The sequence below is a fragment of the Hippocampus bargibanti genome, linkage group LG06, assembly GCF_051943395.1.
Source record: "Hippocampus bargibanti isolate YZ-2025 linkage group LG06, ASM5194339v1, whole genome shotgun sequence".
NCBI lineage: Eukaryota > Metazoa > Chordata > Actinopteri > Syngnathiformes > Syngnathidae > Hippocampus > Hippocampus bargibanti.
This window is the reverse complement of record NC_142739.1, coordinates 29,245,333-29,263,271: the sequence shown is the minus strand read 5'-3', so window position 1 is coordinate 29,263,271 and position 17,939 is coordinate 29,245,333. Positions and strand designations below refer to the sequence as shown.

The window sequence follows — 17,939 nt, the reverse complement described above, 5'->3', positions numbered from 1 at the left end:
CTTATACGCAGGCGCACCTTATATATGAAGTAACAACAGGTCTCGCAACTACAGTGATACTTCAGCTTACGAACTTAATTGGTTCCCAGAAAGTGTGCGTAAGGCGTAAAGTTTGTCTGCTAGCTATTTATTTCCCATATGAAACCATTAAAATGAGAATAATTCGTTCAAAGATCCCCCAAAAAATATAATTTTCTACTAAATAAGCCTTAAAATGACATAAAATATACATTATTTTATGTATAATATATGTGATATTGTATTGTAACTGCGAACACCCGAATGAACTACGGTCATTTTCTCGAGGTTCCGTTCCGAACGTATTTTGGAGAAAATGAAGTTTGAATTCCGTTGAATTCAGTGTTGTGTATCTTTCCTCAGGACTGCGCTCGGCCTCTCTCCATCGAAGCGGACGAAAACGGCTGCTACCCGCTGGATGGTCGCATCTTGTGTATGAAGTGCCACGCCAAGCGAGCCAATTAGATGCCGTCGTCAACCCGTAGGCCCCGCCCACTTAAAATCTGAACCAAATCCAAAAAAACGCGGGTTCCTTGTAGCGCTCGGCCTTCGCCACACGCGGCTTTATTCTGTGTTTTTGGTTTTTTTTTTTGCATGTCGCGAAGCGTCGTCAGGTTTTGGTTCGATCCACTTTAGTGCAGAAGTAATGTACTGCACCGTCGTCGATCTCTCTAATGTCCATTTTTGTTGTTTTTTTAAAGCGTTTTTGTTGCCATTATGTCGACGCTACAAAATGCTCCGCGCTATCTTGCACAAACTGCTCGGATCAAGGAAGCGGTCGTTCCATTTTCTCCTGCTCCTAGGCTTATCAGGATGAACGCGTACGGTCGTTTTTGATCGATGACCTCATCAAAATACGGTCGTCCTCCATTTTAATACTTAATTCCCAAGCCGATTTTGAGCTAGCTTAACTAGCGCGGTTCTTGTTCCGGAGGGATCTCAAGTGTCATCAGCATGCCTGACAAATGGAACCTGTTACGACGTGATTATTCCCTAAATAACGTGAAGCACTCATTCGCGCTCATTTTTATGCATTTACATCGCATGAGAGAATCTCTTTGCTTTAAAGGACAACCGACACCTCAGGACAAGTTGCGTCCGTAATTTGTAAAATCACTTCAAATGACTTCTACTGGGCGCATTTTACAAAGATTCCACCGCATATAGCTATATTTTACGTTTCAAGACTCGCGCTGAATATTCATGATGTCTTGTTTTCGAGTTGATGACGATCCCCTAAGTGACGTCACGGAGGGAACGCCCCTGAGCGAGAAAGCGACACACAATGCATTTTGGGTACTTTTTTTCGTCTGAAAACACAGTGTTGATGGCGAAATTAGAAGGAAAACGACATAAATAACGCGATGGTGAATCGTTGTGTGTCGCAGCCAATTGCGGTAACACGCATAAAAAAGGTATAAGTTGACACAAATTCCCAGCGGACAAATCAGCCCATTTCCAAACGGAGCTGATGCACCATCTTGTGCATTTTCTGGGACGCTACATTGCAGTCCAGACGCCTCAAAATGAGACGGAAGGACTTCTTTAATCGATTGCAAACATTTATGCTTTCCTCTTCAGAACTATTTGAATCAGATTCATAACTGGATGAGTAACAAGAAAGCATCTTCTCCGAATCTGAACACTCTGAAGCCATTGTTTTGATTCTGGAGCAGGGCAGTTTGTGAAGGAGTATCCTAGCGTGATGTCACGAACAAGGGGGCGGGACTTTCTGCATCCACCCAGTTTCGAGCTCATTTTGCGGCAGTTTTGGGACACTTTAAATCATTTTTATCAGTGTTTTGCATTTGACTAAAAATATCAGCCTGCATGTTTTGGGTATTTTAGTTGCTATAAAACGTTTTTCTGATGTCAGTTAGGAAACAAAAAAATGGATGTCGGTTGTCCTTTAACTGATATTATAATATATGGACCTCTTTGGATTATTCGTCTTTTTTTATTCCGACTTTTAAGTCTGATGTGCTATCATTAGGAAGTATCTTTAAAACTTTTAAGGTAACATGCTTGAGCATAGCGACCAAATATTAATGTGCCATTTTATGGATGTGTATGGATTTTTTTTAATGTTTTGATATCACATACTCATTTTTTGAGCCCCGTATTTTGACCTTGATCTCCTCTTAAAGGTTACGTTAATTATCTTCCATTATTCACTTTATCAGCTTCTGTATTATTATTATTATTATAATTTTTTATAATCATTGTTTGTTGACAAAATATATGTCCTCACGCCTAGCTTAGCATTTGAGCCTTCAGAACAAATCGTCACCGAATCAGGTGCAAAAAAAAAAAAAAAAAAAACAAGTTAGCATCGCATGCTAGCTTCTGGAATTCATCGAGTATTATTAAATAACAGGTTTTAAATGCCTTTTGCGTGCTCAAATACTTGTGACGACGCCTACTTTTATCCTCCGTGATGTTGCCTTGTCCTTTTTTTGTATCCCCCCCCCCCTTTTTTTATACAAGCAACTGTTTGATATGTACGGAAGAGCATTAGGGCCAGGTTGAATTGTTTTTGTTTGTTTTTTGAGATGGAGTATTATTCTGAGAAAAAAGTCACAAATTTGCTAGATTTAAAGTCACAAATTTGCTGTTTGAAACTAGCTAATTTGCAATTTTTTTTTCTCAGAATAATACCCCATCTATATATATATATATATATATATATATATATATATATATATATAGACGCCTCAAAATGAGACGGAAGGACTTCTTTAATTGATTGCAAACATTTATGCTTTCCTCTTCAGAACTACAGTAAAGTCTCGTTATATCGATATTCAAGGGAGTCCGAAAAAATATCGATATAACCGGGACTATCGATATATCCGACCCTGTTTGCATGTAATTTTCTCTGTGCGTGCATAGAAATAGTATCGATATAACCGGGACTATCGATATATCCGATATCGATATAACGAGACTTTACTGTATATATATATTCCAACCTGGCCTCAATGCTTTTCCATAGGATGTGTATGAACTTTTGTGTCCAAAAAAATCATTAACCCTCCCGCGACCATTCAAAAGAATAAATGATTAAAACGTTGGATGTTTGTTTTGTTTTCCTAGACATGTGCACAGTGTCAAATCGCCCCCCCCCCCCCCCCCCACCCCCACCAAGGAAAACGCAATGCGCTGTTGGCGGACCCCACGCGGCTCGTATCAGTCGCCGGCAGCCGTGTGTTGCGCCGATAATGACGACTGCGCGCGGGACTGTTTACATTCTATAATTTTGTCTGTTGCAGCGCGACAATAACCAAAAATTGTTTGTTGGCTGTCGTTTGTCTGTCTTGCTGGGTTTTTTTGTTTTTTGTTTTGTTTTGTTTTTTTTTTGGGGGGGGGGGGGTTCGGGGGGTTTTTAGGCTTTTGATATCTATAATTGTGGCATCTTCAAACCTTGTCTATCTCCACATGCATCCTGAAAGTACCCAACCATTCATTTGAAACGACTGTTTGGTGTGCATATGTGTCTGTTTTTTTCTGGTTTTTTTTTTCATATCAGGCTAGCAAGAAGAAAGACCTGAGTGATAACGGCAGATAAAGAGCTGAGATGACAGCTGTGTGGTGGGGGTCAAGGGTTTGGAGGGCTGGGGGGGGGGGGGGGGGGGCTGGAACTGAAACACCATATGTAAGACATCAGATGGACTACGCTGGCGGAGAAACGCAGCGACACGTCCAAACGTTGACAATGAGTGAAACTCCAAGATGTCTTCAGGTAGGACAGAAAATGTTTCTTGTTTATGTTTAGTGAAGTTTACGTCAAGGGTCTTTATTTACTGTGGTGTCGTTTAGTGTCTTTCGCCTCTGACGACTGATCATAATAGAAGTAAACAAACCTTGACAAAGGTGATAAACGCCGCTTCCTTCAGTTAAGCGGCACCTGACTTCAAAAGTATTTTGAATCTAGCAAATCATCGCAATTCTTCCGTGATTTGGCAAATAAATAAGCTACCCGAAGTATTAATTCACGCTCCCATTTTAAACGTACAGTCAAAGTCAATGTATTTTCCGAATCTGTACTACGTAACATTAGTTCGTTGTAACCATTTTGAATAAAATGGCCACCGTCAATGTCATGATATTTATCGATATATAAACATGGACATGTAATATGGTATAAGCTTGTCAATTACAAATATATGGACATGGACAAAACTTTGTAAATCATGAGACGAGCAACTGTAGGTTTCTACTTAATCTCGGTAAACATTCAATCAGCAAATGTTAGCCGCTAAAGGCAATTGTCGATCAACGCACCGGGTCACTGCGAGTTAGGGTAGGAAGCACAATTATGTAATGAGTCCACTGACTTGTCTGCTGACATCTTGGATTATTATTATTATTATTATTATTTTAGTCCATTGGGACTGTGCTTCCATTCCGGGTTCTTTATACTGATGGTTAATTCTTTAATGTGATTTCACTTGCATGATGAATCACCAATGACATCACCGACACCATCGTAGAACTACAAACAAGTATAAAAATATAGCTATTATTTACACATAAACATTAGGACTTTACATCACTGAAATAAAACGTATGTGTTAAAATCATACAAACCACTTTGCCCGCTTTTCCTTGCTAAACAGTACAGCGATTAAAGCATGTCCATTCCCGCCGTCTTCTCAGTAAAATTAAACAAAGAAACCTGTACCGGAAGTAACAACAACCCAAGGTAATGTCAAGAAAAATAAGGCACAGCCATCTGCTGGTCAATTATGGGATAGCAGTTATAGACAAATGTAGCAACGGCACTTACAGGGACAGTAAAAATCAACACAAGACTGAACCGTGTGAATGCGCCTGACTTAGCATGAATGCTAGCAATCTTCTTTTCCTTTCGGCATGAGTCTATCTTCAGCCAATTGCAGCCCATTGCTGTAAAAAATATTCAATATCTTAATCTTTATTAAATTCAGAGTTGTTTGTTCTGGGGACACAAGCCAGTGTCTTATTGTGCCGGTCCCAAGCCCGGATAAATACAGAGGGTTGTGTCAGGAAGGGCATCCGACGTAAAAGCTTGGCCAAAACAAACATGTGAATCAAACTTCTGAAGATGGAGGACACTGATTCGCTGTGGTGACCCCTTGAAGGGAAAAGCCGAAAGGAAAAGAAGTACTGACGGAGTTCGTTGAAAATAGCGGCAGAAGCTAGCATAGTTGTACCTGAACAAAGATTGTCTTGTTTCCTCAACTTCATAGCATGAGCGATCAGCGCAACCGTCATCACAGCCGGACCCCGAGGGGCGGCTTTCCACCCCGGCTTTGTTTCAGCTCACACTCCCCAGCCAAGACCGCCTGGAGGCCGAACCTCCAACCGAGTTGAAGCCTCAGAAGTTGCCACTGCGACCACGACAAGACCTCGAGGACCAGCAGGCCGCTGAACGAATTAAACCGAGATGGCAAAAGTGTTGCTGTCGGCTCTCAGTTGTCATTTTGGGTTTCTGTTTCTGCGCCATATTCCTTGGATTGGTTTACTACATAAATCTCTTTCTTCGTCGTGGGAACCAAAACCAGGAAGTTCCTGGTGGGCCAACACACACTCACTCATGGCGAATCCTGCAATCACCAATTGGTCTCATTTTTCTCCTCGGTCCTTTGTAGTCAGACCCTGTAACTCCTCAGCTTGTCAGATGGCCTCGGTGCATCTCTCCATCTCGGCGGACCCCTTCACGCACCCCTGCGACTACTTCCTGTTCTCGTGTGCACCCGACAGACCTTCCCCCAAAGTGCAGGGACACCAGAGAAGAAAATCCAGAAGAGACGTCAAAGAGAAGAGGACGCTGGACAGAAAAACAGAACTGTTACAGTACCTCGGAGAGATTTTGGGTGAGGAGTCATGCGCCATTTTGGATGATTCTAATGAAAGGGGGGCATTATTCACTGGATCGTGTTCGTTTCTAGAATCAAACGAAGGGCTTGCAAGTTCGGCTATCCAGAAAGCAAAAGGGTTCTATCGCACTTGTTTGGACACCAAGTCCCTGGATACTGCTGGAGAGGAACCTTTCCTCGCACTCATCCACAAAGTGAGTCCATGAAGGAGACACCGAGCAAAGTATTGGGACACATGTCCCATTCGGCTTTGGTTTTCGCTTCAGGTGATATGTGTCCACATAGGAAAAGGTTTCTTCATGTGATACCATGGCTAATGAGGCAATCAGAGTCAGGGATAGAACATTAAAGGTAATCAGACAGAACAAAAGAGGTAATCAGATTGGCTTCGGGGCGCAGTCTACCGCTCCTCCAACCTTAGAGCAAGGACCTATCAGAGCAGAGGTCTGGCACCACCGCCTACTGTGCATTAGGGATATGTATCGGGCCAGAGTTACCAGAACTACTTTAGTTCGCTGACAAAGCTTTTTGGATCAGGAGCGAGACGTCCGACACCTTCAAAGAAGTACAGATGACGGCTGAAGAAACCTTTTCCTCGATGGACCATTCCTGTGTGACTGAGAGCCTTCACAGACAAATGTGTCGACATACTATATGCCATACCTCAAATGGTTTCTCTTCCTGTAGCTCGGAGGTTGGTCCGTGTCGGGTCCCTGGAATCAGACCGACTTCAACTCCACCCTCAGCGTGCTAATGAGAGACTACGCCACCTTCCCCTTCTTTAACGTCTATGTGGGCGAAGACCCCACGGACCCGTTCGGCGAGACGACCAAGCGATACATCCAGGTCCATCCCGTATATTCCTATGCCGGGGACACGCCGCATGGTTTTGACGCCATTGCTCCGCCGTCAGATCGATCAGCCCGACCTGTTGATCCCGATCGAGTGGAACAGCGAGACCGAGACGTCTCGAGTGACGAGGGAGGTCGGTGAAACGCTACGCCGGCGTGTCTCCGCATTGCGATACTGACGCACTCTTGCTCCTCATCCTCGCATAGACGCTGCTTCCTTTCTTCGCTTCGTGCGATAGGTACCTGGCGCTACTGGGGGCCCCGCCGGGCAGCGGCATGATCCACATCGGCACCTTCATCTCGCTGTCTTCTGAACTCGCTGTGGCCGTAGCGCCCTTGAGCCATCGGAGGGCCAACGGGTTGCTCTACCAGCGCTTGACCATCAAGGAGCTGCAGGTCATCCTGTGATCCGCTGATTCTTTTAAGATCTATTTCCAAGAAATATTTAGTCATCAGGACCGTTTCGGTTGACGGTCATAGTCCACGGCAAAAAAATTGGGATTTGGTAATACCCAAGGAACATCACTCGTCCCCGTTCGATAGGAAGATTTTGCAAACTCGCGGTCCGTATTTTGGCCGTCCTAGTATCCATTGATTCTTTTCAGATCTATTTCTGACAAATGTTTAGTCGGTTTTGGTTATCAGTCATAGTCCACGGTACAAAATTGGGTTTTGGTAATCCCCAAAGAACATACGATGTCCCCCTTCAAATAATATTTTGCGAACTCCCAGTCCATCTTTTGGCCATCCTGTCATCCGTTTATTGGTTTAAGATCTATTTCTAAGAAATGTTAGTTATCCGGACCATTTCTGTTGATGGTCGTAGGACACGGTACAAAATTGGGTTTTGGTAATCCCCAAGGAATTTACTTACCTTGTCCCCCTTGAATAGAAGGATTTTGCGAATGCCCAGTCCATATTTTGATTCTTTTAAGATCTATTTCCGAGAAACCTTTAGTCATCCGGACCATTCCGTTTGACGGTCATAGTCCATAGTACAAAATTGGGTTTTGGTCATCTCCAAGGAACATAACTCTTCACCTTCAATAGTCCGAATGGGTTTCTGTGCTATTGCATTCACATCTACTGATGTGTCTCTACAGCGTAAGGCCCCGGCTGTGGACTGGTTGGGTTGCCTGCAGGCCGCGTTCCATTCCCAGCCGCTCACGGAAGATGACCAGGTCCTCCTGCACAATTTACCTTACGTCGTCCAGATGTCTCGCATCATCAGGAAATGGATGAGCGGCCACGAGCTGAGCTCCAGGTACTGTAAGTGACCCTCAATGCACACCCTCCCTTCAGGCGCTTTCCCCGCCGCCGCTTCGTCTCAGGACGCCTTGTCGTTCTTTCTCAGTGGCCCCCTCCACACGTTCATGGTGCTCAACTTGCTACACACCTTCTTGCCCGCCCTGGACTCCAGATTCTCGGACACGGCAAATAATTTGTCGTTGGTTCTGGGCCAAGGAGAGGTGAGGCAACGCGATCTCCACTCAAAGACAGACGTTTGGAGTGAGGTCTTTACGACAGCCCCTCGCTGGAAACGCTGCGTGTTGGAAACCGAGCGAGGCTTCGACGGCGTACTTGCATATCTGCTCGGGGAAAACCTCGCCAGTGGGGAGGTGAGGGAGCCGAGGTTACTAGCGCATGAACGGGAGATAGTTCCAACCGATGTCTTTGTGTGTCTGGCAGGCGGAGGAACTTGTGGAAAATATCCTGTCCTCCTTCAAGTCACAACTCCAACAACTCCGGTGGACGGACCAGAAGACTTTTTTGAGAAAGGTGATTTCAAGCGCAAATTTGGCCTTTGCAGCACCTCACATATTTGAATCGTAGCGTTTCTACCCTCAGGTTCAGTCCGTAACTGCAAGAATTTTGACTGCAAAAGACAAACCCAACGAGGCTGAGCTGGATCGGCGTTATTCGGAGGTAAATAAAATCCCAAAAAACGACTGTTTGGTCTCTTCCACCTGGATTTGGTCAACCTAGTTCTGGCACAGACTTTTTGAGCTTCCGGATTTTAGGCTGCCTGTTCACTCCAGTGCCAGATTTTTGTCTTTGTCACTCGAATTCCAGGACCCACAGAATATGGAGTTTTCGGACTACATGAGAAACCTTAAACTCTCTTCTTTCATCAGAAAGAAAGCGTTAATTCCTAAATGATATGGGTCTGGAGTTATATGATCTTGAAATGGGGGCGGATGTACAAAAATACAATACATATTGTTTTATATAGCGCTTTAACAACAGCCGAAGCTGGAACAAAGTGCTAGCATGGAAAAAAGGGAAATGCTGCCCCCTTGTGGAAAAGACAAAACATTGCCAGAGGCCATGACCAGTACTTTATCGGCACCCAAGCATGAAAAAACAAACAAACCCCCAAACAAATTCGCTAATGGCGCTCTACGTCATATTTTCAATTCCCGAATACATTTGTGAATGTAAAGATAATGTTTGACTTTCCTGTTCCCCAAATTGCAGGTGTCAATCAGCCTCACCGACTTCTTCTCCAACTACCTGCAGCTGCTGTCCTTGCTTCAAAAGCGGCGCAGTCGACTCTTGCGCGTGGGCAACAATGGCGCCGATATGTACGTTTTTTTTTTCATGGACATTTCACGTGGTGGACAGTCATCTAAAATTTTTGTTGTCGTTGTTGCTTTTTTCAGTCTATCCGTCGCACCGTCTCTCTTGGGCAATGAGCTGATTATCCCCATGGGAATTTTTATCCCGCCTCTTTTCCATCCCACATACCCACGGTAAGCAATTTGCGTTTGTAATCATTGTGTTGGGAATTATTTTGCTTTTTTTTTTTTGCGCTAGCATAAAAATGAGATGATTAATCTTCCTGAAAATTATTATTTTTCGTCCACTTCAAATTCTGTAGGCTTGACTTGATTCTTGCGCCGTAGAGTCCAGTGCGCCTAATATGTGGAAAATGTTTGAAAATACCCCATTCGTTCGGGGTACGCCTTATGAATGGAAAACCTATGTGTATTTATATACAGTAAAGTCTCGTTATATCGATATTCAAGGGAGTCCGAAAAAATATCGATATAACCGGGACTATCGATATATCCGACCCTGCGCGCATGTAATTTTCTCCTTGCGTGCATAGAAATAGTATCGATATAACCGGGACTATCGATATATCCGATATCGATATAACGAGACTTTACTGTACTATATTTGGTAAACTTTTTTTATTCATTGAAGGTACGCCTTATAGTCCGGTGCGCCTCATATGGAAAAAGATTGAAAATACCACATTCACTGAGGGTGCACCTTATACTGTATATAGAAAACTTTGATATATTTATATATTATACATGGAAAACTTTCTTCATTCATTAAAGGACAACCGACGTCACTTTTTTGTTTTTTAACTGACACCAGAAAAACGTTTTATAGCATCTAAAATACCCAAAATGATATTTTTAGTCAAATGCAAAACACCAATAAAAATGACTTAAAGTGTCCAAAATCTGCAAAAAATTGAGCTACTAATTGGGCATTTTCAGAAAGTCCCGCCCCCTTGTTCGTGACATCACGCCAAGACGTCTTGCATTGCTTGAGAATCAAAACAATGGCTTCAGATTCGGAGAAGATGCTTTCTTGTTACACATCCAGTTATGAATATGATTCAAATAGTTCTGAAGAGGAAAGCATACATGTTTGCAATCGATTAAGGAATTATATGTGCCATTTTGAGGCAAAATTGGGGGGAAATCTCTCACCCCAAAAAAAGAGGCACAAAATGATAATATATATAATAATATAATAATATATCCACGTTTTATCAGCCCGGATGTGATCCCTCGAACTGCCATTTTCTTCCTGTCGCCAACAGAGCTGTGAATTACGGCGTGATGGGTTTCCTCCTAGCTAAAGACCTCCTTCACGTGCTCCTCCCTGACAGTAAGAACATCAACGCGGCTAACGTTAGCCGCGTTGATGTTAACACCATCGTGTCCTTTTTCTAGTTCACTCCCAGAGCCGGGCGGTGGGCGCCGTGGGCCAATGCGTGTGGTCCCGTTATCGCTCGGTGACCAACGAGGAGAGCGGCGGGCTCGGACTTCTCGCCGTTCAGCAGCAGCAGGAGGTGTGGGTGCAGTTTTCGGCGCTGCAAATCGCGCTGGAGGTTAGACATTTTGTTTATTATTTTGTATTTGTATAGTGATACCTTGGCTTACGAACTTAATTGGTACCCAGACAGAGTGTTTAAGGCGAACAGTGTGTATCCCAAAAAATATTTTCCCATAGGAAACCATTAAAATGAGAATAATCCGTTCCTAGGTCCCCATAACACATACTACTTTCTAATTTTCTAAGCCTTAAAACTACACAAAATATACCTTATTTTATGTATAATAAATGTATTATTATTAAAGAAATAAACTGTACTGTAGAATAAAGTGGTTTTATTGACCTTTGTGATGGCCGTTGATGCCTTGATGGAATGGAGCATTAGCATTAAACATTTGATGAGGAACGTGGCCTTTGTCTTTCACCATCTTCAGGAATGATCCCTTGTCGGTGCTTTCTCTGCGATAATTTTACCTTGTTCCTCATCAATTGTGTTCTGTTTAGCTGGGTTCTTTGTGGAGCCTGATTGAGGGAATTTTAACCTTGCAGTCTACAGTCTGCCTTTGAACTATCAAAGTTGAAACGAGTCCAAATTTCACAGTTTTCTCTCCATTTTCTCCATTCTCTTTCTGTCGTGTGCCTGTCTCTTTAATGTTTAACCCCCACCTCCCCTCACCACTGCGTTCTTGACCAATCACGTGGCTTAAACCAATGACTGGGGGCGGGGAATAGAGGACAAAAACAATCGGCTGCCATTTTCTTGTTAGGAGAACGGCTGGTTCGCGAACGGCACATCACTCATTGTGGCAGCTCCGTGTGTATCCCGAAAAATAGTTCATATGCCAAGGTAAAATTTTCATAAATTCAACGTTCGTAAACTGAAAAGTTCGTAAGCCAAGGGGTTTGTAAACCGAGGTATCACTGTACTTCAGATTTGTACTTCACTATATTTTGTTCATGCAGGCCTATCAGATGAGTGTGAAGAGGCAATCGGCAGATACGTCCATTTCGGGATTCTCGCATATTCGGCTGTTTTTTATGGCATTCTCTCAGGTACTTTATTTTTTGTTTTTTGTTTTTTTGTTTTCAACTCACTTTATTCGGGAAGGCATTAAAATAAAACATCTCATGTCAGATTTTGCCGGGAGAGAATTTCCGTTCTTCCATCTGGGCTTTTCTTTATTTCTCAAGCATTGAAATTGTCTTTTTTTCGAATACTGCTTAAACTTCCCTACATTTTGTAGCTTTATTTATATAAACCCATATATATGTATTGCATTGTATTTTGGATAGCCGCCCTCATTTCAGCTCATATAATTTAGAAATTAACTATTTTTCTCTACGGTTTCTAACGCTGGATTGAATGCTTGTGTAGTCCAAAAATTCAATATTCTGTGGGTCCTGCAATTCGAATGAATATGACTAAAACCCTGGCACTAGAGTGGACACATTTTTGCACATCGTCTGGCAGTGAATGAGTTAATCAATAACTAGTTTTCAAATTTGAAGTCAAGAATAATGACTGTTAATGTGGTTTAGCTGGCTACCTATCTGGCTACCTACCTAGCTATCTATTTGCTGTCTTTTAGCTAGCTAGCTGGCTGGCTATATAGCTAGCTACCTAGCTAGCTATCTATTTGCTGTCTATTAGCTATCTGGCTGGCCATCTATTCGCTATCTGACTGGCTATCTGGTTAACTATTAGCTATATAGCTAGGTAGCTATCTATTAACTAGCTATTAGCTAGTTTTCTAGCTATTTGAGTTACTTCTGGGTTGAGTGAACACTGGCGCGTGTGGCTGCCGCTGCTCACCCACAGCAAAAAAAACTTATCCTGTGCCTGTAAAGTGACAGCTATAGCTGGCTACCTAGCTAGCTATATATTTGCTATCTATTAGCTATCTGGCGGGCTATCTAGATGTCTTCCTAGCTAGCTAGCTATTTGCCATTTATGAGCTATCTGGCTATCTATTAGCTAGATAGCTATCTATTAACTAGCTATTAGGAAAACCTATCCTGTGACTGTAAAGTGACCTTGAGAGTTTTGAAAGGCGCTTAGAAATGAAATGTATTATTATTATTGTTATTGTTATTTGTTTTTTATGATTGTTTTTATGATTCCTCCCACAGGTCAACTGTGACGCCGACCGCTACCACCACTTGATGCCTTTGGAACCCTCCTTCCTCATCACCGCCATTTGCGCCCAATCTCATCTTTGTCCCACCAAGCTGCAATGCCCGAAAGCAACGCCTCGGTATTCATCACACGCATGCTGAAAATACTCAAAGGGAGGCCATGATACAAACCTCAAAAACAGTTCTCGGGTGCCTTCCTAACACGCTTCTACTTTGTTTGAAATTAGCCCGTTTTCGTGTCATGTCAACGCACGTTACCGTGACGACCAGCGGGCTGGATTTCAAAAGCCCGAGTACGTACGTATGTGCGTTGCGGTTGGCACTCGGTGTCGAATGTGGGTTGGACGCAAAGCCCAGAGTGTAGAAAGAGAGGGGGAAAAAATACACAAATGCTAACATTGCTAACGGCAACCAAAGCATTTTGACCGGTACCAACCTCGGTTCATACGTGACCAAATCCAATGCGACCGGAGTCCCATCTGAAGCTAATCCTGTTAGCATCCCTGATGAAAATGATTGCAGCTCTGCTTACCTTGCATAACGTAGCTGCTTGGCGCACGACGTTACCAAATACAAACAGCCCCATGCTTATTTGAAGCTCACAATGCTATTGTTGCTAGCTAATGCTAACCTGTGCTACCCTGCAGCTCCGCTTACCTTTCAGCTTTGAGACCATAGTACTTTCGAAGGCCCCGTTTGAAAGTGACCTGAAGCTAATCATGTAAGTAGCTCCCCAAAAAATGATTGCAGCTCGGCTTACCTTGCATAACGTAGCTGCTTGGCACACGACGTTGCCAAATACATACACCCCCATGCTTATTTGAAGCTCACAGTGCTATTGTTGCTAGCTAATGCTAATCTGTGCTACCCTGCAGCTCCGCTTACCTTTTAGCTTTGACACCGTAGTGCTTTCGAAGGCCCCGTTTGAAAGTGACCTGAAGCTAATCATCTTAGTATCTCCCAAAAAAATTCATTGCAGCTCCGCTTACCTTGCACAGTATAGCTGCATAATGCCCATTGCCATATACACAAACCCCCCCCAAAACAATCATATGCTTATTTGAAGCAATTGTTGTTAGCTAATGCTAATCTGCGCTCCCAACGCAGCTCCGCTTACCTTTTAGCTTTGACACCGTAGTGCTTTTGAAAGCGCCGTTTAAAAGTGACTTTCAATCTGCACTACCCTGTAACATTGTGTACATAGGCAACCTTTTGTTCCATTTATACACATAATGTGTAAAATTATAATTTTATTTTTGATTAAGAGCCTCTTTTGGGTGCTGTATTATATGCACAGTTATGTTCACTTGCGTTCTGTTTGTAAAATAAACTGTCATGATCCGTTCAATGAAAAGTGAGCTTTTAATATACGTCGTGGCCTGGGGTGGACTAGACCATTAGAAAAACAGATTTTTTTTGTTTTTAGATGCTCCTGGATATTCTTACAAAACAAGGATTGAAAACACTTCCATTATTGTTTTCGTTTGCATTCACATGCTCAAAAACGCCAGAAAAATATTTTGTGGGTCTCCCATGATGGTTTTGATTGCACCCCTCCCTTTCTCATGCAATGGTTTAGTCCATCTTCTTAATGCGATTGTACAAATTTGAATCTGGAACACTTTAACTTCTGCTCCCTTTATTTTTATTCTGCGGCTGTTTGAAAGCAATCACTGGACTATTTTCAGTTATGTTATGTATTCTTTTTGGGAGCAATAACTGTAGAAAAAATGTTTGTAAACAACATTTTTATCATATAAAATAGGATGGAAGTCATGTGCCACCAAACCATAGAAAAAAAAAAAAGATTCAACATTGTTTATGTTCTGCCCCGTCAGCAGCAGCAGGTCAACGCCGATCATAGAACGCCCCAAACTTCCTCAAAAGCGGAACACATTTTGGCACAGGTGAGTGCGGCGGAAAGCGGGTAGTTACTGATGGACACCGTCTTCTCTGTGTAGTCCACGTTTACCTGTAAAAGATGGCGGTGAGTAAACAACACCTTAGCGTTGATGGCAGAAAAAAAAAATGGCAGCCCGATTTGCCGCTCCATTTCAAAATCTCCCGCTCACTTTATAGTCACAGGATAAGTTAGATAGCTAGCTAGCTAATAGATAGCTAATAATAATAACGATAATAATAATAATAATAATAATCATACATTTACTTTATAAGTGCATTTCAAAATCTCAAGGTCACTTCATAGTCACATGATATGTTAGCTAGCTAGCTAATAATAATAATAATTACAATAATAATACATTTCTGTTATAAGCACATTTCAAAACTGTCAAAGTCACTTGATTGTCACAGGATAAGTTAGATAGCTAGCTAGCTAATAGCTAATAATAATACATTTCCTTTATAAGTGCATTTCAAAATCTCAAGGTCATTTTATAGATACAGGATAAGTTAGATAGCTAGCTAATAGATAGCTAATAATAATAATACATTTCCACTATAAGCGCATTTCAAAACTGTGAGTCACTTGATTGTCACAGGATAAGTTAGATAGCTAGCTAGCTAATAATAATAATAATAATAATAATAATACATTTCCTTTATAAGTGCATTTAAAAATCTCAATGTCACTTTATAGTCGCATGATACGTTAGCTAGCTAGCTAATAGCTAATAGCTAATAATAATAATACATTTCCGTTATAAGCGCATTTCAAAACTGTCAGTCACTTGATTGTCACAGGATAAGTTAGATAGCTAGCTAGCTAATAATAATAATACATTTCCTTTATAAGCGCATTTCAAAATCTCAAGGTCACTTTATAGTCGCATGATACGTTAGCTATCTAGCTAATAGCTAATAATAATAATACATTTCCGTTATAAGCGTATTTCAAAACTGTCAAAGTCACTTGATTGTCACAGGATAAGTTAGATAGCTAGCTAGCTAGCTACTCATCTTCTCCTTTCGGCTTTTCCCTTCAGGGGTCGCCACAGCGAATCAATGTCCTCCATCTAACCCGCTAGCTAGCTAATAAATAGCTAATAATAATAATAACAAGAATACATTTCCTTTATAAGCGTATTTCAAAACTCTCAATAATAATAATAATGTATAATATTGTGTTATTTCTCTAATATTCTCAAAATAGATTAAAAAAAAAAACATTCTGACAAACATGAAATTATTATTATTATTTTTTTTTAAGCAGACTAATTTACATGTCCTTCCTCCCACAGGTCAACTTACCGCTCCATGTGCGAAAGCTCCGATCACCACGGCGGCCGGTCCCTCCGGCACGATAGTGCGGGGGCATACGGCCTCTCCGGCGGAAAACGATGTGCAGATACGCGGGCAACCAGGTGGGAGGTGATCCGATACGGGATTTTTAATCAATTTCAGGAGCTTCTGAGGACCGTCGGACGCTCGCACGCTCAGCTTGTGTAGCAGCTGAACTGAAATAGAAGGAAAAAAAAGGTAGGAATGCATTTGCGCAAACAAATCATCACGTTGGCGCTCCATTGTATCACGTGCAGTGTGCGTTTACCCATCAGGCCGCAAAAGCGTGGAAACGTTCTTGGGATGCGCGTCTGAGGGTTGATTTCTATTAAAGCGTTCTTCTCAGTGTGGATGTAAACCTGCAGCATGCCAGCTCTGTTCAGCGGACTGTCCATCAACATGAGTAGACACTAGTAGGAGAAAAATTTCATGTTTACATCGGACACAGTTATTCATTGATGAGAAGGTTTCTTCGAGCCGTCATGTGTACTTCTATGAAGGTGTCGTGACGTTTCGCTTCTTATCCAAAAAGCTTCGTCAGCGAACTTTTTTTTTTTGCTGGTAGTTTTGGCCCGATATAGATATCCCAACTGTCCAGACATGGCGGTGCCACTCTTTATTGTCATCAAATGAGGTTAAAATCTTAGCGAAAGAAAATCGATAGTTTGAAAGTGGAGTAAAAGAAGCTATTTTCATAAAACAGCAAAACCCTCCACTAAATCGCCATGGTGGGGTTGAGGTTTAATTTGGATCGCTCGTACAACAGACTTCTTCGGCAATATAGGCTGATGAGGTGATACCAGAGCAAATGGGGCAATCAGGTCAGTTGTAGACCCCATAATCAGGCAGGACAATAGAAGTAATCAGTGTAGCCTCAGGGAATAGTCCTCTGCTCCCCCTCAACCTGAGAGCAGGGACCTATCATACCTCAACCTGAGAGCACGGACCTATCATACTAGAGTCTGGCAGCGCCACGTAGGGATTTATATATCGGGCCAAAACTACCAGCAAAAAAAAGTTTTAGTTCACTGACGAAGCCTCTTGGATAAGAAGCGAAACGTCCAACGCCTTCAAAGAAGTACAGATGACGACTGAAGAAACCTTCTCATCGATGGACAACTCCTGTACGACTGAGAGTTTACACAGACAGTTATTTATTGTTTATTTCCCGTAGCCGGTTCCAAGATCCACTTTTCTTGAGCAAACGTCTTGTAAATTACAACAACTAGACTTACTATGGAACTACCATTCTCATGCATGATAAGTAGCGTAGGTACAAATGTTGACATGCTTCATTCATTCACATGAGAAATTAAATATATGATTGCCTGATGGGTGATATCCGGTCTAATATCTCCTGGATTTCTTCCATTTTTGATAATGACGTTTTTGTGTTGGTCGCAGTTCAACAATTCAAACGATTTCCCAACCTGTAATCGTTAAAATAAAAAAGAATTGCGTCATTTAAAATAAGTTTTGAAGCAATCGCGCAATTCAACCAACTGTAGGATTTTGCCGAGGTTTTACTTTGACGGTCTCGAGCGAGGCACCCTCCAGAACAACAACGAGGCGCCTCTCCACCATGCGATCGTGTAGGCTGCGGAGATGTTTGGCTGGTTTTGGTTCATAGTCGTCCAAATGCTCCATTCCACGCTTCTTCCCGTCGGCGGCCGCCATCTTGCCTTCTTTCGTGTCGAACGGTCGCACAACATTGATGTCACTACAGTAAACTACGAACGCCAAAATAATAAAA

General features: G+C 42.3%; 3 protein-coding genes across 7 annotated transcripts in view; 2 read left to right on the top strand and 1 right to left on the bottom strand.

The window, feature by feature from the left end:
• The window catches only part of zyx (zyxin), a 31,601-nt gene extending 28,510 nt beyond the window's left edge, over positions 1-3,091 (top strand). For all 3 annotated transcript variants that reach the window (XM_088999175.1, XM_088999173.1, XM_088999174.1), the window contains exon 10: positions 382-3,091. In XM_088999175.1, coding sequence (XP_088855301.1) covers positions 382-483 — 102 coding nt within the window. In that variant the 3' untranslated portion in view covers positions 484-3,091. The remainder of the gene's footprint in view (positions 1-381) is intronic.
• A 538-nt stretch (positions 3,092-3,629) lies between these two features.
• Positions 3,630-14,290, top strand: kel (Kell metallo-endopeptidase (Kell blood group)). Of its 3 annotated transcripts, XR_016115273.1 has the most exons (18): positions 3,630-3,760; positions 5,250-5,574; positions 5,652-5,876; positions 5,952-6,073; positions 6,567-6,725; positions 6,793-6,864; positions 6,938-7,126; positions 7,834-7,994; positions 8,085-8,349; positions 8,420-8,509; positions 8,579-8,656; positions 9,209-9,315; positions 9,394-9,483; positions 10,575-10,642; positions 10,708-10,865; positions 11,578-11,657; positions 11,774-11,863; positions 12,941-13,076. XR_016115273.1 is itself a non-coding variant. In XM_088998577.1 (17 exons), exons 1-17 carry the CDS (start codon positions 3,686-3,688, stop codon positions 13,085-13,087), a joined length of 2,415 nt encoding a protein of 804 aa, XP_088854703.1. In that variant the 5' UTR covers positions 3,630-3,685; the 3' UTR covers positions 13,088-14,290. The 3 variants fall into 3 exon arrangements, 2 of the variants coding, with proteins under 2 accessions (XP_088854703.1, XP_088854702.1); XM_088998577.1 differs by lacking the exon at positions 11,578-11,657 and having other exon boundaries at positions 8,585-8,656; positions 12,941-14,290; XM_088998576.1 differs by lacking the exon at positions 11,578-11,657 and having other exon boundaries at positions 12,941-14,290.
• Positions 14,291-14,679: 389 nt separating this feature from the next.
• Positions 14,680-17,901, bottom strand: emg1 (EMG1 N1-specific pseudouridine methyltransferase). Its single transcript, XM_088998579.1, has 5 exons — positions 17,714-17,901; positions 17,515-17,616; positions 16,455-16,596; positions 16,157-16,362; positions 14,680-14,918 (listed from the first exon to the last, which is right to left on the bottom strand). Exons 1-5 carry the CDS (start codon positions 17,861-17,863, stop codon positions 14,805-14,807), a joined length of 714 nt encoding a protein of 237 aa, XP_088854705.1. The 5' UTR covers positions 17,864-17,901; the 3' UTR covers positions 14,680-14,804.
• Positions 17,902-17,939: the final 38 nt, after the last annotated feature.